General features: G+C 36.8%; 2 protein-coding genes across 2 annotated transcripts; both read left to right on the top strand.

The window, feature by feature from the left end:
• Nucleotides 1-276: 276 nt before the first annotated feature.
• Nucleotides 277-1224, top strand: LOC123949208 (olfactory receptor 8J2-like). Its single transcript, XM_046016563.1, has one exon. It carries the CDS (start codon nucleotides 277-279, stop codon nucleotides 1222-1224), a length of 948 nt encoding a protein of 315 aa, XP_045872519.1.
• A 14052-nt stretch (nucleotides 1225-15276) lies between these two features.
• LOC123949227 (olfactory receptor 8K3-like) lies at nucleotides 15277-16245 on the top strand. Its single transcript, XM_046016584.1, has one exon. It carries the CDS (start codon nucleotides 15304-15306, stop codon nucleotides 16243-16245), a length of 942 nt encoding a protein of 313 aa, XP_045872540.1. The 5' UTR covers nucleotides 15277-15303.
• The last annotated feature ends 1446 nt before the right edge of the window (nucleotides 16246-17691 follow it).

Below are 17691 nucleotides of genomic sequence, written 5' to 3'. Positions count from 1 at the left end.
TTCAATGAACATGAATTACATCCAACACAGAAGTGAAAAATTAATAGCTTGGTACAGCAGTTCTAACAACATGAAATTGGTATCTACAAAGTTTATATTTCTGAATATTTTTAAAGGACTGGGAGAAATACAAATAAAACCGATACCTTTAGTTATGAACAGAAATAATCCCATTTACATAAGATGGTTTACAATCTTGCATCTGCCAGAAAAATTTACTTATCATCTATTACTTCCCTTTCATTTTCCCATTAGAGGATGACAACAACAAAATAAATGGCCTCAGAAAATCTCACCCTGGTGACTGAGTTCATTCTCATGGGAGTCTCAGATAGCCCAGACCTCCAGATTCCACTCTTCTTTGTTTTCCTGCTGATCTATGGGCTGACCGTGACAGGGAACCTGGGCATCATCACCCTCACCGGCATTGACTCTCAGCTCCAAACGCCCATGTACTTCTTCCTCAGGCACTTGGCTATCATCAATCTTGGCAATTCTACTGTCATTGCACCAAAAATGCTGGTAAACATCTTGGTTACAAAGAAAACCATATCCTACTATGGATGTGCAGCCCAACTGGGTGGGTTCTTAGTTTTCATTATTGGTGAGACTTTCATGCTGGGTGCAATGGCCTATGACCGCTATGTGGCTATTTGCAACCCCCTGTTCTACATGGTGGTGATCTCTCTACAGAAGTGCCTACTGCTGGTGTCCCTCACTTACCTCTACAGTCTGACCACAGCACTGACTGTCTCCTCCTGTGTGTTCTCCATGTCATACTGCTCTTCCAATGTAATCGACCATTTTTACTGTGATACTGTCCCTTTGTTGGCATTGTCCTGTTCTGATACCTACATCCCAGAAACAATAGTGTTTACCTCTGCAGGGACCAACTTGTTTTTCTCTATGAGTATTGTTCTAACATCCTACTTCAACATTGTCCTTGCCATTTTGAGGATCCGTTCCTCAGAGGGCCGACGAAAAGCCTTTTCCACCTGTGCCTCTCACGTGATAGCTGTCACTGTGTTCTATGGGACCCTTCTCTTCATGTATTTGCAACCAAGGTCCAACCACTCCTTACATACTGATAAAATGACCTCTGTCTTCTACACCCTGGTGATACCAATGCTGAATCCCCTCATATACAGCCTAAGGAACAAAGATGTAAAGGATGCATTCAAGAGATTCCTAAATAACCCATGGCAGGCTTCCAAATTGATGTAAATTTAAAACTACAATAGTCTTCATTTAAGGGTTTGTATTTACTCCTGGAAAGCTAATGTCTGTTAAATGCAGAGGTAATAAATAGCTAAAAATTCCATGGATTTCAATGAGAAAATCTTAGCCCTTTCTATTGCAATCTCAAATACTCAACTTTTGCTAATACAAAGGTCTATTGGTTGACCAAAGAAAGTGCATTTATTTAAGTAGTAAAAAATAATTCCAAAATAAATACATTTTAAGGTTCAACACAACTCACTACTGGGTTTTAATAATTTCTAGCCATGGAAGAGGAAGTCTGAGAGCTGAAGAATGTATGAGAGAAACATTTCTTAGAATGTGGCTGAGTCAGGTCATCCTACTTGCCACAAATCTGTTTTGTTCAATGGATAGAAGTTTTATTTTACTTTCATTTATTTTATTTTTCAATTTCTTAACCTTTTAGAATCCATTTTTATCTTGTACATAACACATTTATATCACTTCTATCATATTTATATCATTTCTGTTCAGGAGAAAACGAAGACTAAACAAAAAATGCTTAGATATACATGGAAATAGGCCATGTGACAAAAGAGAAGGAAATATATGAAAGGGGACTCCACTGCTTCATTCTGCTCACATGGGCATGTGCACAAAGCAAAATGTTGATATTTATCCCAATATGATATAAAATTAATTTTCTCCAATCCTCTTTTCCTCCTTAATATTGTGTGGAGGGAATCATCTGTGGTATAAAAACATAACATCAAATATTGCTTCTTTTAGAATTTTTGTGTAGTGTTTTGGAGTAAAATATTAGAAAATGAAAGGAAAAAAAGTCATTGCCCTCAAAGTGACACCAAGTCTCAAAGGCAGTATAGCCAATAAATAAATGAATATGATATATACATAAATGTTATTTGTGATTCTGTGCCTTATTTCTGTTTGTACCTGCAAAATGCTATGAACTACAATGTCATGAGGGAGATGGGGAATGCCATGATAGGTTAGGCAAGGCCTGGAAATGATGCAGATTTATGACATTTTCAGGGAACTCAGAAATAAGTCAAACACAGGAATTGTGACACTCAGTTTCATGAGCTAAGTCTTTTTTTTTTTTTAAAAGATTTTATTTATTTATTTGACAGAGAGAGAGATCACAAGTAGGCAGAGAGGCAGGCAGAGAGAGAGGAGGAAGCAGGCTCCCCACGGAGCAGAGAGCCTGATGCGGGGCTCGATCCCAGGACCCTGAGATCATGACCTGAGCCGAAGGCAGAAGGCAGCGGCTTAATCCACTGAGCCACCCAGGCGCCCCTCATGAGCTAAGTCTTAACTTTAGTTTTAATGAGCAGAATAGCTAGCCAAAAACAGAAGAGTCACACTGTATGGTGGATATTCCTGATATCCACAGACAAAATTGACAATAACTTAATAGCATTAGCTTTTAGGATTTAAAAATTTTATTATTTATAAATATATAAAAGTATATAGTATAGATAATTTATTTTCTGTGTGTTTGGTTTACCTGACTATGGCTGTATTTGGCGGTACCAGCTTACATATGTACAACTGGGGAAGTATATTCCTCAGCAGATAGGCATTGTTTTTGAGTCAGTACCATAAACAGAACTGGAGAAACAGAGCTAAAGTCACACTTGCATGTCTACCAATCTTATGTATTTTATTCAATGAATTAAAGTCAAGAATGAAAACCTTAGTGTATTCTACCTTTTAAATTGATTTACATATAAGTCTTTTTTTTTTCACATCCTAGGATTTTATTTTAAAAAAAACTCATACAGGTAGTGGTTATTAAGGAGGGCATGTATTGCATGGAGCACTGGGTGTGGTGCAAAAATAATGAATTTTGTTACGCTGAAAATTTAAAAATAAATAAATAAATAAATAAAAGAACTCATACCATAAAATAAACCCCTGTGAAATTTTTATTTGTTTTAAGCACAAAAGCTTGATCTTTTTAATTATAAGCAAAAATAAGTGCATACAAATATCAATAAGTCTATCATCATCATTTATATAAAATAAATTTACAACAATTAGATTCATAAAAATAAAGTATTCAAAATAAACTCAACACTACTTGGAAAAATGCAATGAATCTTGAAAAGTTGAAAATAACATAATGTGCTTTGGTCTATTTTATGTACAATCTTAACAAAAACATGTATTAGTGGTTTTATTGTTAAAAACACACTCTGATTTCTCTGTGCAGTTTCCCCAGCTCTTTCAAGCACCCATGCTACTCAGTCAAACTCTCTCTCTTCACAGATTACATGATACTTTATATGGAAAACCCAAAAGACTCCACCCCAAAATTACTAGAACTCCTACAGCGATTCAGTAACATGGCAGAAATCAGTTGCATTTCTATGCCCTAACAATGTAACTGAAAAAGCAAAATTAAGGAATCAATTCCATTTACAATAGCACCAAAAAAACATAAGATACCTAGGAATAAACCTAACCAAAACGGTAAAGGATCGGTACTCTAAAAACTACAGAACACTTATGAAAGAAATTGAGGAAGACACAAAGAGATGGAGAAACACTCCACACTCAGGGATTAGAATACTGTGAAAATGTCAATGCTGCCAGAGCAAGCTGCACTTTCAAACCAATCCTTATCAAAACACCTTCGACATTGTTCGCAGAGCTGGAACAAACAATCCTAAAATTTGTATGGAAACAGAAAAGACCCCGAATCGCCAAGGGAATGTTGAAAAAGAAAACCAAAGCTGGGGACATCACAATGGGGGAATCACAGTTCAGGCTATATTACTGTGATCATCAAGACAGCATGGTATTGGCACAAATACATATATGTATTTTCTAAAAATAATGACGTTGTCACGTGTAGTAGTTTCCCAGGGCCACTGTAACAAATCACCAATGACTCAGTGGCTTGATATAACAGAACTTATCCCATAGTTCTGGAGGTGTGAGGTTCAAAATGAGTCTCACTGGGCTATAATCAAGATGTCAGCCTGCTGTGTTCCTTTCTGGACTGCCATGGAAGAATCTGTTTCTTTTCCTCTTCCAGCTTCTAGAGGCAACCCTCATCCTTTGCTTGGCAAACCCTTCTAAGCAGTGATCCTGCTACTCTGACCTCTGCTTGCACTGTCACGTGTCTTTCTGACTTGGACTTTCTCGCCTCTCTCTCCTTCTTGGGATTACATTGGTCCCACCCAGAGAGTCCAGGATAGCCTCCCCATCTAGAGGTCCTAAACTTAATCACACCAGCAAATCTCTTCATGTGCAAGGCACCATGTTCACAGTTCTGGGAATCTTTGTTAGGGTAGAAAAACCATTTCTGCCTCAAATATCTATATCCATGTTGGCATATTTTATGAAACTGGGCAATTTTAAGTCTTCATGTCTCAATGACTAGTACTCAATGGAGTAGTGTCACAAAAGCTTACACTAGTTATGCTTTCTACATTAGCTACAAAATTTGGACATGGATGTCCTAAACAATCTATCCACATAGTCCTTTTGAAGGATAAGTACAAAGTATTTGATTCAAAGTTTCCAAATGATATGCATACATATACATGGGCTCACATATCACTTATACACAATTAGGCTTCCAATGGAGATTTTCTTATCCCTTAGTGTTGGGGTTAATATAGAGCATGAAATCATCCATAATAACTGACTTGCTAAAATGTAACAGGGAGACCACTGGGGGCAATGGAAGGTTCCAGAGAAGGGCATTGGCCTTTGGAATGCTGAGGTCTGGGTGAACACTTTGCCAGGTGAAATCCTCTCTGAAGCTTTATGAGCGCAAAGAGCTGTCCTGTGGACTAAGGGATGTGTGCATTGTCCCCTAAAGTTATGTTTAGCTGAAGTCCCAGAACATACCGATCAGCACATTGTAACTTTCCCGTAATCAAACTCTTCTATTTTCTATAACACTTCTTGTCACACATTACTTTGCTCAAGTGAGTAATAAAAATTTCCAATTATCCTGAAGCATGAATAAAGGTGAGAGCAAAGAAGAGCAAAGGGTCTTCATCTCTGAACGTTAAGTCCCTTGCTTTTTCCTCATTTTCACAGCAAAGTCTGCAGTAATCTTTCACCCATTGGTGCAGGGATTGCTGGCCATGTCCTGCACCTTAAAGTCTACATAAGTTTGGTTTGAGTTGCAAATGCCATCTCCCTGCAATTCGTAAGACTTCATCAGATGTCTACATGCCATATGGCACATCTATCATCTCTGCTTTCCAAATGGCTATTTCTACAAGCTACCTCCATGGAAAGGAAAATAAATTCTTTCAAAGAAACCATTCAAAAAAGAAGTAGAAATCACTGCAGATACGGGTGGCAGGAGATGAAATAGAGGTTCCTATGCTAGGTCAGGTCTCCTTCTGCTTAGAGAAACTTAACTACCCTACCACAAAATAATTCTCCACTGTACTTCTTTTATCCCTCATATATATTGGCTCTTAACCTGATACTGGTGCCTTTCTTTTACTCATTCTCTCTGTCCCTCCTTACTTTTCTGTCTCAGTTAAAAGCTACAGAATTTTTTTCCTTCTATTAAACAGAACTATTACTTATAAAGCCTAAGACCATGCAATAAGTAATGCCACTAGTTGTCCCTCCCTGTTCTACACACCTGTCCCGAATTGTTTTTGACTCTTTCAATACATAAAAGTACTTGTACAAACAACAACCGTCAACTAGGTTGGAGAAATTTTGTTACCAAAAATTTGCCATCAATCTTTGATAGAAACTCTTACCTCACCTCACAAAATGTACATGACTTGGGTTAACTAGAATTTAAATATCAAAATATCTACTTCTTAATACCAAGTCACAAATATAATTTGAGCTATAGGTGTCACAAAAGGTAATGATATTAAAAAATCACTAATATTCATATTTCAAAGAACTAACAGATTATTGAATGATAAAAATTAATGTTTACCCAATCACAATGTGATTAATTTAAGACATGTACTCAGATTATATATCAATTTAAAACTGTTACTAAGTATTTAAGTAAAAAACTTCCATATTAAGATATGTTTGCTCAAAATATTGCCTTGAGATCAATGGATAGTCAATAGGATGCAAACTAACATTTCCTTAATACCTGTGACATCTTCTTTGATATTGTAATCACTTGTCTTTTTTTTTTTATTTGTTTATTTACAGCATAGCAGTGTTCATTGTTTTGGCATCACACCCAGTGCAACATGCAGTACGTGCCCTCCCTATTACCCACCACCTGGTTCCTCAACCTCCCACCCCCCCGCCCCTTCAAAACCCTCTGGTTGTTTTTCAGAGTCCATAGTCTCTCATGGTTCATCTCCCCTTCCAGTTTCCCTCAACTCCCTCTCCTCTCCATCTCCCCATGTCCTCCATGTTCTTTGTTATGCTCCACAAATAAGTGAGACCATATGATACTTGACTCTCCCTGCTTGACTTATTTCGCTCAGCATAATTTCTTCCAGTCCCGTCCATGTTGCTACAAACGTTGGGTACTCATCCTTTCTGATGGAGGCATAATACTCCATTGTGTATATGGACCACATCTTCCTTATCCATTCATCCGTTGAAGGGCATCTTGGTTCTTTCCACAGTTTGGCGACCGTAGCCATTGCTGCAATAAACATTGGGGTACAGATGGCCCTTCTTTTCACTACATCTGTATCTTTGGGGTAAATACCCAGCAGTGCAATTTCAGGGTCATAGGGAAGCTCTATTCTTAATTTCTTGAGGAATCTCCACACTGCTCTCCAAAGTGGCTGCACCAACTTGCATTCCCACCAACAGTGTAAGAGGGTTCCCCTTTCTCCACATCCTCTCCAACACACGTTGTTTCCTGTCTTGCTAATTTTGGCCACTCTAACTGGTGTCAGGTGGTATCTCAATGTGGTTTTAATTTGAATCTCCCTGATGGCTAGTGATGATGAACATTTTTTCATGTGTCTGATATCCATTTGTATGTCTTCGTTGGAGAAGTGTCTGTTCATATCTTCTGCCCATTTTTTGATATGATTATCTGTTTTGTGTGTGTTGAGTTTGAGAAGTTCTTTATAGATCCTGGATATCAACCTTTTGTCTGTACTGTCATTTGCAAATATCTTCTCCCATTCCGTGGGTTTCCTTTTTGTTTTGTTGACTGTTTCCTTTGCTGTTCAGAAGCTTTTGATCTTGATGAAGTCCCAAAAGTTCATTTTTGCTTTTGTTTCCTTGGCCTTTGGAGACATATCTTTTTTTTTTTTTTTTAATATACTAATAATATTTATTTATTTTTTTTTTCAGCGTAACAGTATTCATTCTTTTTGCACAACACCCAGTGCTCCATGCAAAACGTGCCCTCCCCATCACCCACCACCTGTTCCCCCAACCTCCCACCCCTGACCCTTCAAAACCCTCAGGTTGTTTTTCAGAGTCCATAGTCTCTTATGGTTCGCCTCCCCTCCCCAATGTCCATAGCCCGCTCCCCCTCTCCCAATCCCACCTCTCCCCAGCAACCCCCAGTTTGTTTTGTGAGATTAAGAGTCATTTATGGTTTGTCTCCCTCCCAATCCATCAAAAGAAATGAAATCTTGCCATTTGCGACGACGTGGATGGAACTTTGGAGACATATCTTGAAAGAAGTTGCTGTGGCTGATATCGAAGAGGTTACTGCCTATGTTCTCCTCTAGGATTCTGATAGATTTCTGTCTCATGCTGAGGTCTTTTATCCATTTCGAGTTTATCTTTGTGTACGGTGTAAGAGAATGGTCGAGTTTCATTCTTCTATATATCGCTGTCCAGTTTTCCCAGCACCATTTATTGAAGAGACTGTCTTTTTTCCATTGAATATTTTTTCCTGTTTTGTCGAAGATTATTTAACCATAGAGTTGAGGGTCCGTATCTGGGCTCTCCACTCTGTTCCACTGGTCTATGTGTCTGTTTTTATGCCAGTACCACGCTGTCCACATGCAAAAAGGGAAATAATCAGGATTCGAGCAGAGATCAATGAGGTAGAAACGAGAGATACAGTAGAATGTATCAATGAAACTAGAAGCTGGTTTTTTGAAAGAATCAATAAGATCGATAAACCATTGGCCACACTAATCCAAAAGAAAAGAGAGAAAGCCCAAATTAATAAAATTATGAATGAAAAGGGAGAGATCACAACTAACACCAAGGAAATAGAAACAATCATCAGAAATTATTACCAACAGTTATATGCCAATAAGCTAAGCAACCTAGATGAAATGGATGCATTCCTGGAAAACTACAAACTCCCAAAATTGAACCAGGAAGAAATTGACAACCTGAATAGACCGATATCTAGTAATGAGATTGAAGCAGTGATCAAAAACCTCCCAAAAAACAAGAGCCCAGGACCTGACGGATTCTCTGGGGAATTCTACCAAACTTTCAAAGAAGAAATCACACCAATTCTCCTGAAGCTGTTCCAAAAAATTGAAGCAGAAGGAAAACTTCCAGACTCTTTTTATGAAGCCAGCATTACCCTGATCCCCAAACCAGGCAAAGACCCTACCAAAAAGGAGAATTTCAGACCAATATCACTGATGAATATGGATGCAAAGATTCTCAACAAGATCCTAGCAAACAGGATCCAGCAGCACATTAAAAAGATTATCCACCATGACCAGGGGGGATTCATCCCTGGGTTGCAAGGTTGGTTCAACATTCCCAAATCAATCAATGTGATAGAACAAATCAATAAGAGAAGAGAGAAGAACCACATGGTCCTCCCAATTGATGCAGAAAAAGCATTTGACAAAATCCAGCATCCGTTCCTGATGAAAACGCTTCAAAGTATAAGGATACAGGGAACATTCCTGAACTTCATAAAATCTATCTATGAAAGACCCACAGCAAATATCATCCTCAATGGGAAAAAGCTTGCAGCCTTCCCGTTGAGATCAGGAATATGACAAGGATGCCCACTGTCACCACTCTTGTTCAACATAGTATTAGAAGTTCTAGCAACGGCAATCAGACAACAAAGAGAAATAAAAGGTATCCAAATTGGCAAGGAAGAAGTCAAACTCTCTCTCTTCGCAGATGACATGATTCTTTATATGGAAAACCCCAAAGACTCCACCCCCAAAATACTAGAACTCATACAGCAATTCAGTAACGTGGCAGGATACAAAGTCAATGTACAGAAATCAGTGGCTTTCTTATACACTAACAATGAAAATACAGAAAGGGAAATTAGAAAATCGATTCCATTTACTATAGCACCAAGAACCATAAGATACCTGGGAATAAACCTAACCAAAGAGGTAAAGGATCTGTACTCGAGGAACTACAGAACACTCATGAAAGAAATTGAAGAAGACACAAAAAGATGGAAGACTGTTCCATGCTCTTGGATTGGAAGAATAAACATTGTTAAAATGTCTATACTGCCTAGAGCAATCTATACTTTTAATGCCATTCCGATCAAAATTCCACTGGTATTTTTCAAAGAGCTGGAGCAAATAATCCTAAAATTTGTATGGAATCAGAAGAGACCCTGAATTGCTAAGGAAATGTTGAAAAACAAAAACAAAACTGGCGGCATCACGTTACCCGATTTCAAGCTTTACTACAAAACTGTGATCAGCAAGACAGCGTGGTACTGGCATAAAAACAGACACATAGACCAGTGTAATCACTTTTCTTTTTGTTTGCTTCCTCTCTCACAATTTTTCAGCATTTTATCTGCACTTCATGCTCAAACCATAGGGAATTACAAACTTTGACAGAGAAAGGCACTGTGGGAGACACTCAGGACAAGCATACAGCAGGGCTGGAGATTGGCTGCCCACAAGGAGGGGCTGTCCCTCCAGAGGAGTCAGGCTACAGTTCTGCAACTTCTCCACACCCACCAGGAGAATGAGAAGCTAGCTAAGCACGTTCCCAGAAGGAAAAACAGGATCTGGAGGTCTCCTCCCACCCACTCTGCTATAAGGTATTTGTCCAGGTGTGTGTCAATGTTTGGTCACTTCAACAACTATTTCATCTGCATTATCACTGCCACAGACATTCAAATAGTAATGTTATGTTAAAATTAATGTGTATCTATCCCTATCATTATTTCTGAACTTCTTTGTTGACTTGGGTTATACTTAGTCCATTTTTCATTTCAAATTGAGATGAATATTTGGGTTCCTTTAAAAATAGTGTATAAAATCAAAGAAAACAATATTAGCTCTATAAAGTATATCTAATTATTTGCTGCAAATTTTACCGTTCATTCAAGCAATATATATTCATAAGTTGGATGTCCACAGTGTGAAATAGTATGTACTGATGGTGGAATGTATGTGGATAAAAGAAATTTTGGAATAGATCCATCCTTGTGTAAATAAAGGAATGTGCTCATTTTATCCCAAAGCAGGGACCCAGGAGATATTATGACATATTCATACATGGGTCAGTGGGAACCACACACACAAGTCGTTAACTGTAGTGATGCATGTGGAAGTCACAAGTTGGGAACTAACTAAATGACTGTTACTATGGCACCAAACCTATAGTAAATGGGGTCAGAGACAGATTTTAGCAATTGTATTAAACAGAGACCAGCAAAACATTGACGTATAAGTAAAAAATAAAATTCAAAAACATGTAGTTGAGGGAGAATCTTGAAATAAAATTAGTTATATAACACCCTGTGTGTGCACTTAAAAGCATACATTATATTCACTTTATAAAGCTGTAATTCTTTTTAAGAACATTTATCAACTTTTGTGGAGGAGCTACATGTGTGGAATTATGATGAGCAGGTACATGGGATGTTGTGTTAGGGTTCCTTTACTCAGTTTACTCCCTTAAGTTAAAAAAAAAAGGAAAATAACATTATACACATATTCATAATTTTTATTCCTTCTTAACTTTTTTTTTGCAGTTAATGAAAATATTTATTTGAAAATAACTGGTTTCCTTGAGGATATTTTTTGACAGTTAGTGAAAATATTCCTGAATTTTTAACACACTATAGGTCATGTGTAATAGGTTTTTGTCTTTATCCTCAGATTTAAAATATGGAAGAGGTCATTGTGGAAAACACTGAAATTTTATGTAATTCATAGATGATTATACTATGTATCTGAGAAATGATCTACTTAGATCCAGATATTTGAGTGAATACAACGAAAATAACTAAAAAGAGTTGAATATATATATTATATATATAATATATATATAAAACAGTTGAATATATATTATATTATATATATTTAATATATAATCAACTGTTTTTAGTTATTTTCATGTATATATTCATATATATATATATAACTAAATATATATAACGAAGGAAAACAGTTGAATATATATATTCAACTGTTTTCCTTCGTTATATATATTCTTTAGTTATAATATATATACATATATACATACATTATATGTATATTTATATATGTGTGTGTGTATATATATATATATTTATATATATATATTTATATTTCCTCAATGGGAAATCAGTTACTCTGAATAATTAGGAAAGACCAGTGGCATCATTTCTTGCTCTCAGATGCTTTGGGAATAACCAAGAATTGCATTCAGGCTCTCAGGGGAATGTCTCAAAGGGAGAAGATGTTCATAAATTCTTCTGACAGCAGTCAGGTCTAGTAATTACACAGAGGAACAAGAAGACTGTCTTCACTTAAGGTGAATAGATGGCATTGATTATATTGATTGCTAGATTAGTTGCAAGGATGATTTTGGATCCCTGTCTTCCATTTAAGTGACCGATATGAGTATAGTCACCAAAGCCAGACTCAGTACAGTACATCATGCATACAAATCTCTCTTCATAACTAGGTTTTCTGGAGTAATGATATATGTTTACCACTGTGAGTATGTTCTTTGAAGGTGGTAAGGGACCTCATTTCTATTTGTTATTTCTACATTTATATTGAGATTTTGGACAATAAACATCGTGAAGTGGGAGTAAGCATTTTTGCAAGCTCAACTTAGAATCCTCCTCTTCCTTTCCCTCTCTTTCTCCCTCCTTTTAATACGTGTGCAATGTTCTCAATATGACCAACCTGTTTATCTCAGTTGATGCTATTTACAAAATGTTATAGAATATTGAGTTGAGGTTAAGTGTTCTCATTTGCATAAGAGGACATCCTTGGACTCCATGCCCATCCCCCAGGTCCTAGTACAGCTCTGGAGTTTCTGCTTCCATCTGATAAGAGTCAGGTTTGATGCTCACTTTCCTTGTTTATTTCCAGGCAGTGCTTGGGTAGGACTGGTGGGAGGAGGGCCACATAAATATTCACTCAACTGAGTTTCAGAAGAACTCCGGAGTTTCAGAAGAACGCCGCCCAGGTACCCTATAATTTGCACTTTTTTTAAGATACATTTTTAATCACTGTCAACTTCCACACATTCCCTTAGTGAGATTTTGATCATAAAAGCATTGTACAGGGGCACCTGGGTGGCTCAGTGGGTTAAAGCCTCTGCTTTCGGCTCAGGTCATGATCCCAGGGTCCTGGGATCGAGTCCCGCATCGGGCTCTCTGCTCAGCAGGGAGCCTGTTTCCTCCTCTCTCTCTGCCTGCCTTTCTGCCTACTTGTGATCTCTCTGTCAAATAAATTAATTAATAAAAAAAATCATTGTACAAATATGACTACTTTTAGCAAATTGACATTTTTATAACACTAAATGTAGTATCTGGGAACATAGTATTTCTACCAGTTGTTTAGGATTTCTATAATATTTCCCAAAAAATTGTTAACTTTTTACTTTTTAAGAGTAGGTACAGTGTAGTTTTCATTAGATATTCCATCATCATGGCATTTCCCTTTCAGTCTTAATTTTTATTGCTTTTGTCCATTCTAATTGGTATCAATTCTTCATCTATTCAAATGCTCAATTTTTTTCTAACTCACTGTGATAATATGAATTCTAATTCTAATTTTCCAAATTAAACCATCCACACAAATAAGTGATCAACACAGCTTAAACAACTGTCCTGTAGTTTTTATACTCTTTTAAATTTGATATTAATGACATATTAATGTTGTTTATGAGATATATATGAGAAAAAGTATGTATATAAAATGAGCTTATAAGGCTGAATATGTTCTTGTGTCTCTTTTATTATTGTATCTTTCTTTTTTAAATCATGATTTTATCTTCTAAGGATGAGTCACAGTGGGGTTCACAGTTTTTCAATCTGGAGTAGTTAGTAAAATAATATGGGTGCCTTTTTTAAGATTTTATTTATTTATTTGTCAGAGAGAGAGAGAGAGAGAGCACAAGCAGGGGAAGCAGTAGGCAGAGAGAGAAGCAAACTTCCTGCTGAGCAAGGAGCCTGATGTGGGACTTGATCCCAGGACCCTAGGATCATGACCTGAGTGAAAGCAGCTGTTTAACCAACTGAGCCACAGGCATCCCTGATTTTTATTTTCTATGAAAGTTTGGAAGCACCTGTCTTTAAAAATAATCTGAAGGAGAAAGGAGTTAGAAAAGTAGAGATCAATAAGGTGCAAACCTTAAATAAAATGTATTGACACAGAACGTTTATGTAGACTTGATTGAAGATGATACAAAGTGTTAAGAATAATAATCAAAGTATTCATCCTTTCTGATGGAGGCACAATACTCCATTGTGTATATGTACCACATCTTCCTTATCCATTCATCCGTTGAAGGGCATCTTATTTGTGAAGCATAACAAAGAACATGGAGGACATGGGGAGATGGAGAGGAGAAGGGAGTTGAGGGAAATTGGAAGCGGAGATGAACCATGAGAGACTATGGACTCTGAAAAACAACCAAAGGGTTTTGAAGGGACGGGGTGGGGGGGGGGTGGGAGGTTGAGGAACAAGGTGGTGGGTAATAGGGAGGGCACGTACTGCATGGAGCACTGGGTGTGGTGCAAAAACAATGAACACTGTTATGCTGAAAATAAACAAATTAAAAAAAACACACCAAAAAAAAAAGAATAATAATCAAAGTAAAATATAGTAAATGTACCCCATTTGTCTCGTGCCATATCCAGTTGGCTTTATTTAGATCAAATAATCATTTGCCTTGCTCCATGTCATTTAAATGAATAAAATGTAAGTACTTACAATGAATCATGCCATATCTCTTTCCCTTTACTCCCTGTTACTCTTTCATTCATGTACTTCATGCAGTATTATTTGCCAGAATCTAAAACATTTGAAATAGGATCCCCTAATTTAGAGTGATAGTTTTCTTTCTTGCTTAAGTAAGTATATTTATAGAGTTTACTGGATGATTTTAGGTGATATATTAGCAAATACATTCTAATAATTTTTACTTGTCTTAAGATGTGCTAGAAAATACAACCACACAATTAAGCCGTTCATTTCAGAGATATTAGTGCTAAGGTCAAGGCAAAGGTAGAAATGTTAGATAATTCTTCTTTTCCATATTAAATATCTTGTAGATGCAGGCCTTACTTGGTATACAACATATCACAGATCAAAAACTGAAAAATTCCACAACAAAGTGCTGAATACTCAGATACATTGTTCTAGAAAAAATAACACTTATTTATGTGCATTAGCGTCGGCATGTTGGAAATGTTTGCATAGTAGCTAAATCGTTGTGTATCATCACAAAAAATCATTAAATTATATTTAAACTTATAAAAGCATAGTGGAACAAGAATGCATTAAAAATGGAGCGGGCTATGGACATTGGGGAGGGGAGGCGAACCATAAGAGACTATGTACTCTGAAAAACAACCTGAGGGTTTTGAAGGGTCAGGGGTGGGAGGTTGGGGCAACCTGAGGGTTTTGAAGGGTCAGGGGTGGGAGGTTGGGGGAACAGGTGGTGGGTAATGGGGAGGGCACGTTTTGCATGGAGCACTGGGTGTTGTGCAAAAAGAATGAATACTGTTACACTGAAAAAATAAATAAAATGAAAAAAAAATGGGTCGTGGAATAGGAATACTATTAGTTCCAGGTTCAGTGATGGTGGTGAGTCTTATTTTAGATTAACTCATCTAAAAAATTGGATTTATCTTACCCACAATGGTTTTGCCTCCTAAAATGTCAACAGATATTGTCTCCTGAAACCCAGTGACTCTTGCGATGGTTGTTCCCACAGCAATTTTCCTTAAAAGTCTGGATGAACAAACAAAATCTAACAGTGCTAACAGAATTCATCCTAATGGGAATCACAGACCGTCCGGAGCTGCAGGCTCCCTTCTTTGGGCTCTTCCTCATCATCTACACAGTCTCAGTGGTGGGCAACCTGGGCATGATCATCCTCACCAAGGTGGACTCCAGGCTCCAAACACCCATGTACTTCTTCCTCAGACACCTGGCTTTCATTGATCTTGGTTATTCAACTGCTGTGGGACCCAAAATGCTGGTAAATTTTGTAACTAACCAAAATACAATCCCCTACAATTGGTGTGCTACACAGTTGTCTTTCTTCATCTTGTTCATCATCAGTGAGCTTTTCATTCTGTCCGCAATGGCCTATGACCGCTATGTGGCCATCTGTAACCCTCTGCTCTACACAATTGCTATGTCACAAAGGGTGTGCTGGATGTTGGTAGTCATCCCTTATGTCTACAGTGCTTTTCTTTCTGTGATAATCACCAAAAAGATTTTTATGTCATCCTTCTGTGGCCATAATGTCATTAGACATTTTTACTGTGATAGTCTTCCCTTGTTAACTTTGCTTTGCTCAAGCTCACGTGATATTGAGTTGATAATACTGATCTTTTCAGCCTTTAATTTGGTTTCATCTCTTCTGATAGTGCTTGTGTCCTACATCCTGATCCTAATGGCCATTCTTAGGATGAACTCTGCAGAGGGCAGGCACAAGACCTTCTCCACCTGTGGATCTCACCTGACAGTGGTCCTTGTATATTACACCACTCTATTCTTCATGTATTTGCAGCCTCAAACCAATCATTCCTTTGATACAGATAAAATTGCCTCTGTATTTTACACTTTGATTATACCTATGTTGAATCCCATGATATACAGCTTGAGGAACAAAGAGGTAAAATGTGCCCTGCATAGAATATGGAGAAGGTGGCACAAACTACTTATATAGAATTCACTATAGACTATGTATACAATAAATTAAGTTATAGACTACTGTCTATATGTCACAGCGCTTAGGAAGCAGTAATGTGTAAGAGTCATAGAAAACTAGAAATATTTTTTCCTGTTTTCAACTTATAGGTGTTTCAATAGTGATCATACTTCTACTATCAACTTTGGTTTCAGTAAGAGGTAAAGAGTAAGAGTAAATGTTTCAGTAAGAGACTAATTCTCACATTGCCAAGTACTTGGGTGAAAATCAAAGATAAGTTTTATTTTGTTTAAAATACATCTCTGCTTAGATAATCTTTTTTAAAAGGCATTTTGTATTTAATATTAAATAAATATGCCCATCCCACTGGCATATGGCATAGGGAAGATGGCACTTACTGGTTTTTTTTTTTTTTTTGGAGGGAACATACACATCAATGAATAATCAAGAATATCTGCCTTAATGATACTTTAATTTTATCCCCTTGTGGTTTGGCAGCTCAGATTCTTCTAAGTGATCATTTGTATACCTGTATATACTTGGGAAGGCAGAAATAGAAGTGTGGTGATTTTCAGAAGGCCTAATTGTGTACATTAAAAATTCAAAAGATCTCTTCATGCTGAAACATTAGAAAGAGTAAGTGGCTTTTGTAAGATTGGTATAGGTAAGTTCAGCATATGAAAGATCAGGGTTGTTTTTTGTTTTGTTTTGTTTTGTTTTTTGTTTTTTGTTTGTTTGTTTGCTTGTTTTTCCTATATGCTAGCAAAAGCCAGGCAAAAAATTTATTAAGCTATCTATTATACTGGAAATAAAAACTGCATAATACTTAGGGAAAATTGTAATGAAGGATTTGCATGATTTTCTTGTTAGAAACTATCAAAACATTGCTGATATAAAGGAAGACATACTGTGGCATATACCATACAAAAGGATCCAGAATATCTTAGAAGAAAGAACACAGACATATTCTAAAACAGATATCAGTCCCTTAATAAAGCTAGATTGTTTTAAAAATTATTTTTAAAACTATCTTAATTTTTTGTAAATAATTCTTCCTTTCTTCATTCCTTCTTTATTTTTCTATCTTTCTGGATGATGGAAGTTGATTGTAAAATCTAGTAGGAAAGGCAAAATGCCAAAAAGTTAAAGACAGTCTTGAAGAAAGAGTAAAAAGTTGCAAAAGTTACACCACTAGATTTCATGACCTATTACAAAGCTATAGTACTTAAGAAAACATTGCCACAAGTGGCATAACCACTGTTGAAATAGTATGGAGTTTCCTCTAAAAATTAAAGATAGAAATACCATATGATCCAGTAAATCACTACTGGGTATTTTCCCACAGAACATGAAAATATGAATTCAAAAAGATATATGCGCCTTTATGTTCCTTGAAAGATTATTTACAGTAGCCAAGATAGAGAAGCAGCCTAAGTAGCCACTGATAGAAGAATGGATAAAAAT

The sequence above is a fragment of the Meles meles genome, chromosome 8, assembly GCF_922984935.1.
Source record: "Meles meles chromosome 8, mMelMel3.1 paternal haplotype, whole genome shotgun sequence".
Lineage (NCBI taxonomy): Eukaryota > Metazoa > Chordata > Mammalia > Carnivora > Mustelidae > Meles > Meles meles.
Note: the sequence above shows the minus strand (reverse complement) of the source record. Positions and strands in the feature narration are given on the sequence as shown.

Excerpts from the sequence above, each read along its gene's own strand:
- LOC123949208 (XM_046016563.1), top strand. The coding sequence starts at position 277 with ATGGCCTCAGAAAATCTCACCCTGGTGACTGAGTTCATTCTCATGGGA.
- LOC123949227 (XM_046016584.1), top strand. The coding sequence starts at position 15,304 with ATGAACAAACAAAATCTAACAGTGCTAACAGAATTCATCCTAATGGGA.